At 37.5% G+C, this 12,331-nt stretch overlaps 1 protein-coding gene across 1 annotated transcript in view; it reads right to left on the minus strand.

The window, feature by feature from the left end:
- SPTLC2 (serine palmitoyltransferase long chain base subunit 2) overlaps positions 1-12,331 on the minus strand; it is a 101,694-nt gene that overhangs the window by 56,948 nt on the left and 32,415 nt on the right. Inside the window, exons 3-6 of the mRNA XM_042990238.1 lie at positions 8,759-8,913; positions 7,158-7,306; positions 5,338-5,462; positions 80-173 (exon numbers count right to left, since the gene is read on the minus strand). Coding sequence (XP_042846172.1) covers positions 80-173; positions 5,338-5,462; positions 7,158-7,306; positions 8,759-8,913 — 523 coding nt within the window. The remainder of the gene's footprint in view (positions 1-79; positions 174-5,337; positions 5,463-7,157; positions 7,307-8,758; positions 8,914-12,331) is intronic.

Here is a 12,331-nt window from a genome sequence, read left to right on the forward strand (position 1 = left end):
TATAACTAATGGTACCACTTCCACTAACCCAAAAAATATTAAACACTAAAGTCTGAAGTGGATTCCACATCAAACTCACTGTTGTGTTTGAAGATTCGAATGGTTGCTCCCGAGAGTCTGGCTCCTAGAACCAGAGATGCATGGTTTAGTTCGTCACTCAAAATCAGGCAACCCTGCAAAACCACAAGCACAGGAAGGTAAGAAGCTGGAAGGAAAGATGTAGTTACACAAATTATAAAACACTAAAATCATGAATAATGCTATCTTATTAAGGAAAGCTTGTACAACAGCAAAACTATCAATTTCAAGAAGAAGAAAAGTATACATATTTTTGTTTTGCAAAATTAACTTAGAAGTAGATGCAGAATTCCAGCCTTTTAATTTCTTCAGTCCTGTGACTGACTTAAATATTCAGGTATACAACAACAAGCTTTTATTTACATCCAAACTCTGAATTTCTCTTCTGCCAAGTCTTCGAATCCTTTACTTGCCACTCTTGCATTCCACTGTTACCTTAAAAGGATCCTCCTCCTTTCCCTCCATACAATTTTATTTTCTTCTCTTTCCAGCTCATTTTTTTTTTTCCTGACAAAATCTGCAACATGGTTTGTTATTTACCTTTTTATGTATTTTTTTTTTAAGAGTTTCTTTTTAAGTAATCTCTGCACCCAACGTGGGGCTCGAATTTACAGCTCCGAGATCAAGAGTTGCATGCTCCACAACTGAGCCAGCCAGGAGGCCCTTACCTCCTTTTTAGACATTCTTATTCACCATTTCTGTGTATCAATCTACCATGAACTATCCTTAGTTCAAAAATAAAATAAAATTAAAAGTCAGCAGTTAACAGCTAAGTACTTAATAGGTTCCTGGCATTATGTTAAGGCTTTTAAAGGCATTATTACTTTTAATCCTCATTAAAAAAATCTCTGAGGCAGGTACTATTATTATCCCCACTTTACATATGAGGAAATTCCCTTTCAGAGAAGTTAACAAACCTTGCCCAAGGTCACAAGCATGCTAAGTGATTCATTACAAAGCTTCTGCTACCAGAACACATGCTCTTATTCTACAGTATACTGTTTCCCCCTTCCTTGAAGCTGAATAATCAACAACCTCACATAGAATTTAGTATCAGACTCAAAGAAATATTAAAACTGTATTGGTTCCTGCCTTTAATAGATTAAATGATACTTAATAACATTTCAACTAAAATACTTGATTTGAAAGATAAATCTTTAAGGTAAGACCTTCCGTGTCTGTATATAAGATCTCTAATTCTACATGATTATTAGAGTTTCTGAACATACAGGGAAGAATAGAACAAGATTATTTAACTCTTTACTGTGAAAAATTCTGAGAAATTCCAAGTAAGAATCTCAAGATTTATACTGCTAAAATGTAGGACAGGAATGTATTATAATCAACGTGACGAAGTCAAAGAACCATACATTTAGGTCTTTCAAAGAATGTGTCCACTGTATCTAAGTTGTTGAATTTACTGGCATAAAGTTCTTAAAATGTCCTTATTATCCTTTTAATGTCTATAGGATGTGTAGTGATGTGCCCTCTGTCATTCCTGCCACTGGTAATTTGTGTCTTCTTTTTATCCTCACCAGTCTGGCTAGAGAGTTATCAATTTTATTCATTTTCTCAAAGAACCATCTTTGGTTTCACACATTTTCCCCATTGTCTCTTTTCTAAATCACTGATTTCTGAATTTACCTTTATCTTTCCTCTGTTTGGACTCTTTGGGACTCTTTAATTTGCTCTTCTTTTTCGAAGTCCTTATTTAGACGGCTGATTCAAAATGTGGTTTGTTTTTTTTTTTATATATAAAATTTATTGTCAAATTGGTTTCCATAAAAATTTTTCTTTTTTGGGGTGCCTGGGTGGCTCAGTCGGTTAAGCATCTGACTTTGGCTCAGGTCATGATCTTGCAGTTCGTGAGCTTGAGCCCCACATTGGGCTCTGTGCTGACAGCTCAGAGCCTGGAGCCTGCTTCAGACTCTGTGTCTCCCTCTCTCTCTGCCTCTCCCCTCCTCATACTCTGTCTCTCCCTCCTTCAAAAAAAATGTTTTTCTTTTTTTTTTAATTTTATTTTTTTCATTTTGAAGGGAGGGGTGATAGGGACTGAGAGAGAAGGAGAGAGAAAAATCCCAAGCAGGCTCCAAGCTGTCAGCATGGAACACAGGGCTCCATGTCATGAACCATGAGATCACGACCTGAGCTGAAATCAAGAGTCGGACGCTTAACCAAATGAGCTACCCAGGCACCCCAAAACTTTTCTTTTATTAATACAAGCACTTAACACTACATATTCCCTGAGAATTGCTTTTAGCTTTGTCTCACAAATTATAATATGCTTCACTTCCATTTCATTCAAATTATTTTCTATGTTGCCTTTCTGCTTTGACTTATGAGTTATCTGGAAGTATGTTTTTTCAAATATTTGAGCATTTTCCAGGTATCTCTGTGTTACTGATTTTTTTTTTTTTAATTTTATTTGTTTTTGAGAGAGAGAGCAGGCACGTACGAGTTAGGGAGGGGCAAAGGGAGACACAGAATCTGAAGCAGACTCCAGGCTCTGAACTGTTAACACGGAGCCCAATGTGGGGCTCAAACTCATAAACCATGATATCATGACCTGAGCCAAAGTCTGACACTTACGGATGCCACCCAGGTGCCCCTTATGTTACTGATTTCTAATTTAATTGCATTAGAATCAGAGAACATACTTTGAATAATTTAAATTTTTAAAATTTTGTTAAGGCTTGTTTAATGGCCCTGAAAATGGCCTATCTTGGTAAATGTTTGCTGTTATTGGGTAAAATGTTTCATAAATGTCAATTAGGTCAAGTTGGTTGATAATGTTTTTCAAGTGTTCTCTAACCTTGCTGATTTTCTGCCTAGTTCTATCAATTACTCAGAGAAGGATATAGAGATCTCTAGTAACAATTATATATTTGTCTATTTCTCCTTTCATCAATTTTTGCTTCATGTACTTTGAAGCTCTATTTAGGTACCGATATATTTTAAATTGTTATCTTTTTAATGAATTAACTCCTGTATCATTATACAATGTTCCACTTTACCCCGAGAAATATTCCTTGCTCTGAAATCTTTGTTTATATTAATATAGTCACTCTAACTTTCTTTTCAATTATGGTTTGCTTGCTGTATCTCCTTTCATCCTTTTACTTTTAACCTGTGTCTTTAAAGTAGGTTTTTGGTAGAAACCTACTTAATTTTATCTAATCTGACAAGCTCTTTTTTCTTTTTGAAAAAATAATTTTTTTAAGTTTATTTATTTTGAGAGAGAGAGCAAGTGTGTGTGGGGAAGGGGCAGAGAGAAGGAGAGAGAGAGACACCCAAGCCAGCTCTGCACCGTCAGTGCACAGCCCAACGTGGGGCTTGATCTCATGAATAGTGAGATCACGACCTGAGCCAAAGTCAGATGCTTAAATGACTGAGCCACCCAGATGCCCCCAACCTCTCTTTTCTAATTGGAATGTATAAGCCATTTATATTTAATATCATATCATATAATATCAATATAATTGGGTTTAAACCTCCTCCCTTGGTATTTGTTCTCTATTTGTTCCATGTGTGCCTTGAAACCATACGTTATAGGGGCGCCTGGGTGGCTCAGTCAGTTAAGTGTCCGACTTCAGCTCAGGTCATGATCTTGCGGTCCGTGAGTTTGAGCCCCGCGTCGGGCTCTGTGCTGACAGCTCAGAGCCTGGAGCCTGTTTCAGATTCTGTGTCTCCCTCTCTCTCTGACCCTCCCCCGTTCATGCTCTGTCTCTCCCTGTCTCAAAAATAAATAAACGTTAAAAAAAAAAAAAATTAAAAAAAAAAAAAAAAAAGAAACCATATATTATATAACTGAAAAGGACTTTACAGTTAACCTAGTCCAAGTACCTCATTTTACAAAGCAAAATCTGAGGCTCAGAAAGTCTGTGACGGGGTGCCTGGCTGGCTCAGTCAGAGGAGCAGGCAATTCTAGTGTCTCCCTCCCTCTCTCTGCCTCTCCCCCACTCACACTGTCTCTCTCAAAAAATAAACATTTAAAAAAAAAAAAAAAGAAGAGCAGGCCAATTCTTGACGTTGGGAGGTCATGGGTTTGAGCCCCAGGTTTGGGTGTAGAGATATCTTAAATAAATAAAACTTAAAAGGAAAAAAAAAAAAAAAAAAAGGAAGGCTGTGACATGCTCACAGTCATAGAGCTAAATTTGAATATACAAAATAAATAAATAAATAAATTTGAATATATAAGCAACCAAACAAAAACCCAAGTCTTCCAACTCAGTAATCTACCAATTTTTCAATATACAATTCCTAAATATCAATATTAAAAAACCTGGGGCACCTGGCTGGCTCAGTCAGTGGAGCATACAATTCTTGATCTCAGGGTTGTGAGTTCAAGCCCCACACTGAGTGTGGAGCCTACTTAAAATAAAATTTAAAAAATAAATAAAATTCCTTGAGGGCCCTTTCAAGCTGAGAGTGTCAGTCTGCTAAAATGTGATTTACAAAGTCTCTTATCTCTTCTCTCCTTAACTGCCCCCTTACAAACTCTACCCACAAGGGAGCAAAAAATACACACTTCTTAAATTATTATTTTTATTAGTACTACTACTTTTAACCTTCATTATTACTTTTTTTAAGTTTATTTACTTATCTTGAGAGACAGAGAGAGAGTGCAAGCACAGGAGGGCAGAGAGGGAGAAAGAGAATCCCAAGGAGGCTCAACACTGTCAGTGCAGAGCCCGATGCAGGCCTGATCTCATGAACTGTGAGATCATGACCTGAGCCGAAATCAAGAGTTAGCCACTTAACTGACTGAGCCACCCAGGTGCTTCAAACCTTCACTATTATTAACTTATATTCTTACTTTTAACCTATAGTATTACCTTCACTTTACATATATGCCTATAATTTGCCTATATTATCTCTGAGCAACACGCATTATAAGAACAAGTATTAGGGTACCTATGTATTTTCAAATTTTTCTACTTAGGAAAAACCACCTGTTAAACAACCTTCCAAATTAAACATTCTTTCTTTCAAAATTTTAGCATTTTATGAGGTTTTTATCAGAATCCCTTTCAAAACCACATGAATGACGAAGGCAAGAGTCCTCTAATGGAAGAGTAAAGAATCATGAGTTCTAGCAAGAAAGCTTCCACTAAGTCTCCATGTGATATTGTTATTCAAAAATTTGTGACAGAAATATCTTTCGGCAGACCAGGTTTGGTATGAAGTTTACAACAGCCTTTGGCTTGTTCTGAATGCTTTACAACATACTAGAGAGTTTTCATAAATGACAAGTCTTACTTTGCCAACAAGAGCAGGAATGTTCATTGAATTTGTTGCAAATCCCATGCCATATGCCATAGCAGCTTCTACTCCCAAGAAACTTGCCACAAGCTTCTCTAGTTCTTCATGCTTGTCCAGGTTTCCTGTGTGAAGAACTTAGTGAAGTTAACACTGCCAAATCCTGAATTTAAGAGTTACTCATTACTTTATAAAAAGAAATCACAGTCTTCATGTTACAACCTTTTCAGACTAAGCTCTATGGAAGAGTAGTATGAAGAGAAATGGCTAATGAAAGACATCGTGGTCGATACCACTTCAGATCTGAATACCTTCAGATTCAGCACCTGTGATGGAATTTCTGTAAAGAAGATTGCCAACAATTTCTCCCATTCCTGCTGACACTTGATAGTTCTAAGTCTAGGCCTTGAGAGGCCTGGCAACATCTGCTTTTATACTTTTGAAGTCAGCTGCCACACAAAACAGTCTAACTAGCCTGTTGTAAAGAAAAGCCACGGGGAGCAGGAGGGCCTCTGGAGGATAAGAGACTATGGAAGAGGAATGCAGGGCTCAGCCAGCCCTTGACTGATCCCACTACCCAAGTGAGGTACCAGACATGTAAGTGAAACCACCCTGGATACTCTATTCTCAGCCATAATGCCCCACCCAACACCACATGGAGCTAAGATAAATATCAAGTCTTCTCCAAATGGCAGAATTATAAGCAAATAAATGTATGTGTCTGTTTTAAGTTGCTAGGTTTTAGAATGATTTGTTATGTAGCAAAAGACAAGTTAAAAAACATCCTCCCTCACTTTGTATTGTGATTTTATGTCAATAATCAAATCTGTAAGGACCGAACAAGACTGATCAAAGCAGAAAAGATGGTGAAAAAAAGGCTGCTGAACTGAGATGCTACAAGTCCTCAAAGCTTTAAGCAAGTCATTTAACCTCCCTGGGCTTCAGTTTCATACCTGCTAAATACCAATAATAATATTTGCTCTATCTACCTCATGACATTGTTGTGAGGATCAAAAGAGAGAAAAGGCTCAAGAAATTTAAAAACTACAAAGTGCCATAAAGATGTAAGGTCTGATTACCATATATCGTCATTGCACCATGCTTCCTAAACTATGTCATTAAGGACCTGAGTACAAATGACCCAGCTAAGCTTGCCAATCTTTAGACCTATGAGAAATAATGATGAATTACTGTTTTAATCCACTAAGTTTGAGGGTGATTCATAGTAATAAATATCCAGAAGTTGCCTTTTAACCTTTATAGTTATCAGTTCTCTGGAACAAAACAGAAGAATTTGAAATCGTCCTATGAACAAAAATGAAATTTATTTATATAAATCTATTCACCTTTACATTTTGTAAAGGTACAATAACAAAAAGTTAACATTTACTGAATATTTGCCAAGTCACAAATGCTTTATATGAATTAATTCTTCAATAGCCCTATAAGGTAGTAATTATTCTCACCCCCACTTACCAGCATGGAAACAGATTAAATAACCCTCATATGCCCACAGGGTCAGGCCTAGGAAACAGCACTCTTAACCACTACCATTTGTAAAAGCCAACAAAGTGAACATTAAAGCTGCAAATGAGTTAAATACTTATGGAACTTTTCTAGAGATATTTTGTATTATAATACAATGGAAAAGATAAATATGTCTCAACATGTGTTGAACACATTAAAATCATCCGTTATTTCAGAAACTATATGGCAAAGTATGTATGTGGATGCTTACTATTCTAGCTCTGTATCAGCATTATTCCCTCCTGAGTAGCACAATTAAGAACATTAGCTGGCCAAACAGAGCCTGCACTTACCAATTTCCTGCCGAGTGCTGCACACTCCAACTCCATACTCCTCTAGGACTTTGGCAGCTGCTTCTTGACATGATCCAGTATTCCGTGCAAATCCAAGATAGTTGTAGGAACCCATGTTTATAACACCTTTAATTATATTCCCTGTGTACCTGTATTTCAATACCATAAAAGTTCATGAAACTCATGAGCAAATCAAATATGTACACGTAATAATAAACACACTGATGATATAAAAGGAAGCACCATATACAGAAAGTAGGGAGAATATGGCCTAGTAGAAAGGAAGCTCAAACTCACTAAGAAACTAAAATTAAGAAAATGAAAGTTAAAACAAAATAGTAATTTTCACGTATAGATAATGATAAAGATTTAAAAACTGACCATAGCCAGTGTTGGCCAGGACAGTCCCACATACTGTAGATAAGAATATCAGTCAGTAATTTTTTTTTTTTTTTTTTTTTGGAGGGCAGTTTGGCAGGACTTCTCCATTAAAAGAAGTACATACTCTTTGACTCAGCAATTTCCACACAGATATGAAAGGATACCTGCATAAAGATCCTTTCAGAGTCACTGCACAATTTATCTACCATGCCCCTTCTCCAGGCACACAGACCAGTGACATTCCATTATGATGGAAGTTCAATCAGCCTGGGCCCACCAGTGAGAATAACATGTTTCAGAGGCTCCACCAACCTAAGGTGGACGGGAAGTGTGGACAAGAAACTGCTGCTGTTTGAACTCTGAAATTTTGGGGTTTTTAACAAAGGATGGTGCAGCCCAACCTGCCATACACTATATACATCTATACTATACGATGCTAAGTAGCCACTGCTAATATTAAGCTGGCTGTGGATACAGACAAGCAGGATATTACCAACATGTTAGCAAGAAAAAAGCAAGATATAAAATGATTTCTATAGTATGGTCCCATTTTTATAAATCAAAAATTACCTGTACGTAACCCCAGTGGATTCACCACATACATACCCCACAGAAAACATCTGGAGGAATCATACACAACAAACTGGTAACAATGGTCACCTCTGGGGAGTGAAGATTTGTGGAGAAGTGGATTTGCAGAAGGGATAGTGGTTAGTTGTCATGGGGGAATGTTTCATTTATCTGTATTATCTTTTTTTTTTTTTAATAGTAACAATGCAACCATGCAATACTTGTGAGATCTAAACAATAAAGTTTTATGAATATGAAAAGTTTTCTAAACTATTCAGCCTATTTAAGTAAAAGCATTGCATATATCCTGGAACCATTCGAGAAATCAAAATATCTAGAAGTATATTCAGACACTTGATTCTGGTAAGTGGCATAACAGAAAGGACAGTTTTTCTTTGGCTTCTTGTTTTTCTTTTTAATTAGTCAAACTTTGTTTTCAGTTATAATCCAACACAGTATCAAATGTAACAGAAAAATATATTCTAAAAATCTGGATAACGATGAACTATATGCAAGGAAACTATGTTGTGCTGTACTCTCAGCTTCGACTCTTGTTTTAACAGAATACTCAATTTGCAATAGAATAAATTCTGAAGTGAAGAAATTCCTTTCTGTTGCTGTCAAGAGATAATTTCCCAACTGAGACTCACTTGAAGGACCAGTTATAATCATGAGACTGCCTCTCCATGATGTCCACCCTGGCTCCAGGCACACTACAGATCGGTCGATTCCAGTTGTCTCTAATCCTCATGTAGAGGTTTCTTGTATAGAAGTTTTCGAAATCCTGATACAATGACACAAAGTCCTGCCAACAAATGGTGAAATACCATGAATTTAACTAAATTGCTTTAGAACATTTTTACAACTTCCCTTTTCATGTTGTAAGAGCAATTAAGAATGAGAGGTCAATTATATTGAATTCGCTGATAAGGAAAACAATCACAAAGGCATCAATTCTCTATGTTAAAAACAACTTTAAAACTTTAAAACAACTCTGGGGCACCTGGCTGGCTTAGTAGAGCATGAGACTGTTGACTTCAGGGTTGTAATTTGAGTCCCATGTTGAGTGTGGAGATTACTTTAAAAAAAGGGAGGGGGGGGAACAACTCTTTTTTTTTTTTTTTAGTTTTTTTTATTTGAGAGAGACAGAGACAGAGTGGGGAAGGGCAGAGAGAAACAGGAAGAGAGAGACAATCCCAAGCAAGCTCCGCACTGCCAGCACAGAGCCCCACACGGGCTCGAACTCATGAAACCGTGAGATCATGACCTGAGCTGAAACCAAGAGTCCCATGCTAAACCACTAAGCCACCCAGGTACCTCAAGGTAAAACAACTCTTAATCAGGTAAAAGCCACTTGGCTTTGATGGCTAACCTATATGAAATCGTTGTAAATAATCATCTGACTGCATGAATGTAGAGTCAAAGAACTTAATAAAGTAGGTCTTGGGGCACCTGGGTGGCTCAGTCGAGTTCAGCTCAGGTCATGATCTCACAGTTCAGTTCAAGCCCCGCGTCAGGCTCTGTGCTGACAGCTCAGAGCCTGGAGCCTGCTTCAGATTCTGACTGTCTCTCTCTTTCTCTCAAATATAAATAAAAACATTAAAAAAATTTTTTTTTAAATAAAAACACTAATTTTAAGGACACCTGGGTGGCTTAGTTGGTTAAGCATTCAAAACTCTTGGTTTTGGCTCAGGTCATGATCTCACTGTTCACAGATTTGAACCCCTTGTCTGGCTCTGCGCTGACAGCATGAAGCCTGTTTGGGATTCTCTCTCTCTGCCCCTCCCCTACTCATGCTCTCTCTCTGTCTCTCAAAATAAATTAAACTTAAAAAAAAAACACTGTAATTTCAGTTTTAAACAAAAAATAATAATTCTGAAATTAAAATTCCATCCTCTGTATATTTTTAAAATCAAAGTGAAACATATCCAAAGAAAAATGATAAGCAAGAAAGACTAAAAGTTTGCTTATATAGAAAGACACCTATCTCAGGTTTCTTTCCTTGGATGGGAGTTTGAAAAAAAGATTCTCGTGATGAATTCCCATGATGAGGGACTTAAAGCCCTCCCTTCTTCCCTGAAATAAGATGCACTAAAAATTAAGTCTATAAAAAAATAGTCTGGGTGGAGCTAAAATGAATGCATAATGTTATGACTGATGTGATATGACCACATGATCAGACCACACTAGAGCAACTGGACTCCTGAAGATAAGGGGCAAACCAAATAAAAAGAAAACTATACTACAGTTAGCAAACTGTTGAACTTCTAGCCCCGAGATCTGGACTTGGTGTCAATCTAAATTAATCTGTTAAATAAGCTAATTAGAAACATGCAAAGCTTAAGCCTTATTGTGTAAGATTTTTATTGCTAAAAAAGACTTCATAAAATTTTATAATTAACCTTCTATGACATTGGACTATAAAGTAACTAATAAGTAAGCCTCACAGTAGATAAAATCTTAAATAAAGCTGAGCAGAGTCAGAAAGTACTCTCTGGAATGTGCAGTACCCGATACCATCTCTTTCACAATTGCCCTAACATTTACATTTCCTTGAGAAAATATCCATAAATAATGTGTCTATCATAATTGGAAATTTACTACTTAAATAATGTATCCTTTTTGATAGTCTCTTCTTCCAACAAGAATACTAAGTGAATGAAAACTGGAACAAAGACATCCAAATTCTAATTTGGGACTTTCCCTTGGCTGTCATTCACCATGCATTTATTTCCCAAAGTAGGATTGGGGGAGCAGGGGGAGTTGTTTCCAATCTTTGTCCATTCACATCAAATAGGGTAAACAGTACCAACTCTTCTTGATCTCATTTCTTTAAACCCTTTCTAAATACTGCACATTAATGTTAAAGGTATTAATTCAAACACCTGAGAGAAATACTCCATCACAGACAAATTTTTATTAGAAGAAAGAGCACTATTTTTGTTTTACTATATAAACATCAGAAAATGCTTAAGACAGTCTGGTCCCATTTATTGGAAGGGTTACCAAACCCAAAATGGTTGCAGGCTCAAGTGAAGTAGAGCTCTGGGCAGCCAGGGTGTGGCTGGGAGGGCAGAGACTGTCAAGATCAAGGAGCTCACCACTCCTCATTGTTCCGATGAGACAACACCTCAGTCCCTGAGACAGGAACAGACTTACACAGAGTGACAGGAAAGTTGCCACAGTGAGGGATGTTACAGACCAAAAGCTGGTGGGACAGAACGGCAGAAGAGAGGGACTCCTGGCCAGGGTAGAAGCTTGACTACAGTTAGAAGGTTCGGTGAAAAGAACTGAAAGGCCACTAACCAAATTCCCTGCAGCTTAGCAATGAAGCAAGAATGGGGATGGAACAGGGTAACTATTCAGGGTTTCAGTTTAGGCAACAAGAGTGTCTGTTCCCAAAAATATCTCCTACAGTTTAAATATTCTAGGACAGGGTTAAAATAGAGGACTTATCTCTTCCTTCCTTCCTTCCTTCCTTCCTTCCTTCCTTCCTTCCTTCCTTCCTTCCTTCCCTTCCTTCCTTCCAATGCCTTTTGCTGAATACTTCTGCCAGACTCAGGATATATTAAAAAACAAGACAGTTCTCTCCGCAAACTACAATACCCCCACTACTCCTACCCTCCCCCTCCCCCAGCCTGTCCCCCATCCCCAGTCCACATCCTCACCCTCTTCTTCCTCCTCCTTCTTAATTTAGTCACTGTGAAATGACTTTAGTCAGGCCAACCTAATACTTGTTTGCTCAGTCACTGAACAAACGTTTACTGAGCTGTCCTTTCCAGGCACTAAGGTAGGCATTAGGAATAAAAATGAGTAAGACACAACCTTTACACTCCTAAGGACCTCTTAGTGGAGTGGAGCGGCACACAAATGAAGTTATAATACAATATAACAAGTACTCTAAAGGGATACTTGCTCAGACAAAAAATACTTAACTGGCAGGTGAGTGGCAATGGTAAAGTATAAACAGCCTTCATGCGCTGTTTGAACTTGATGTTCATGAGTTTGAGCCTCACGTCGGGCTCTGTGCTTGGAGCCTGCTTCAGATTCTGCGTCTCCCTCTCTCTGTTCCTCCCCCACTCGTGCTCTGTCTCTCTCTCTCAAAAATAAATAAAACATTAAAATAATAATAATAATAAAATTAAATTTAAAAAAGCTACACTGTTGCTCCAAACAAAAAAGCCCAAAAGGTGACAGGGAAACTTTTGCAAACCTACTAATGT

The sequence above is a fragment of the Panthera tigris genome, chromosome B3, assembly GCF_018350195.1.
Source record: "Panthera tigris isolate Pti1 chromosome B3, P.tigris_Pti1_mat1.1, whole genome shotgun sequence".
Taxonomy (NCBI): Eukaryota; Metazoa; Chordata; class Mammalia; order Carnivora; family Felidae; genus Panthera; species Panthera tigris.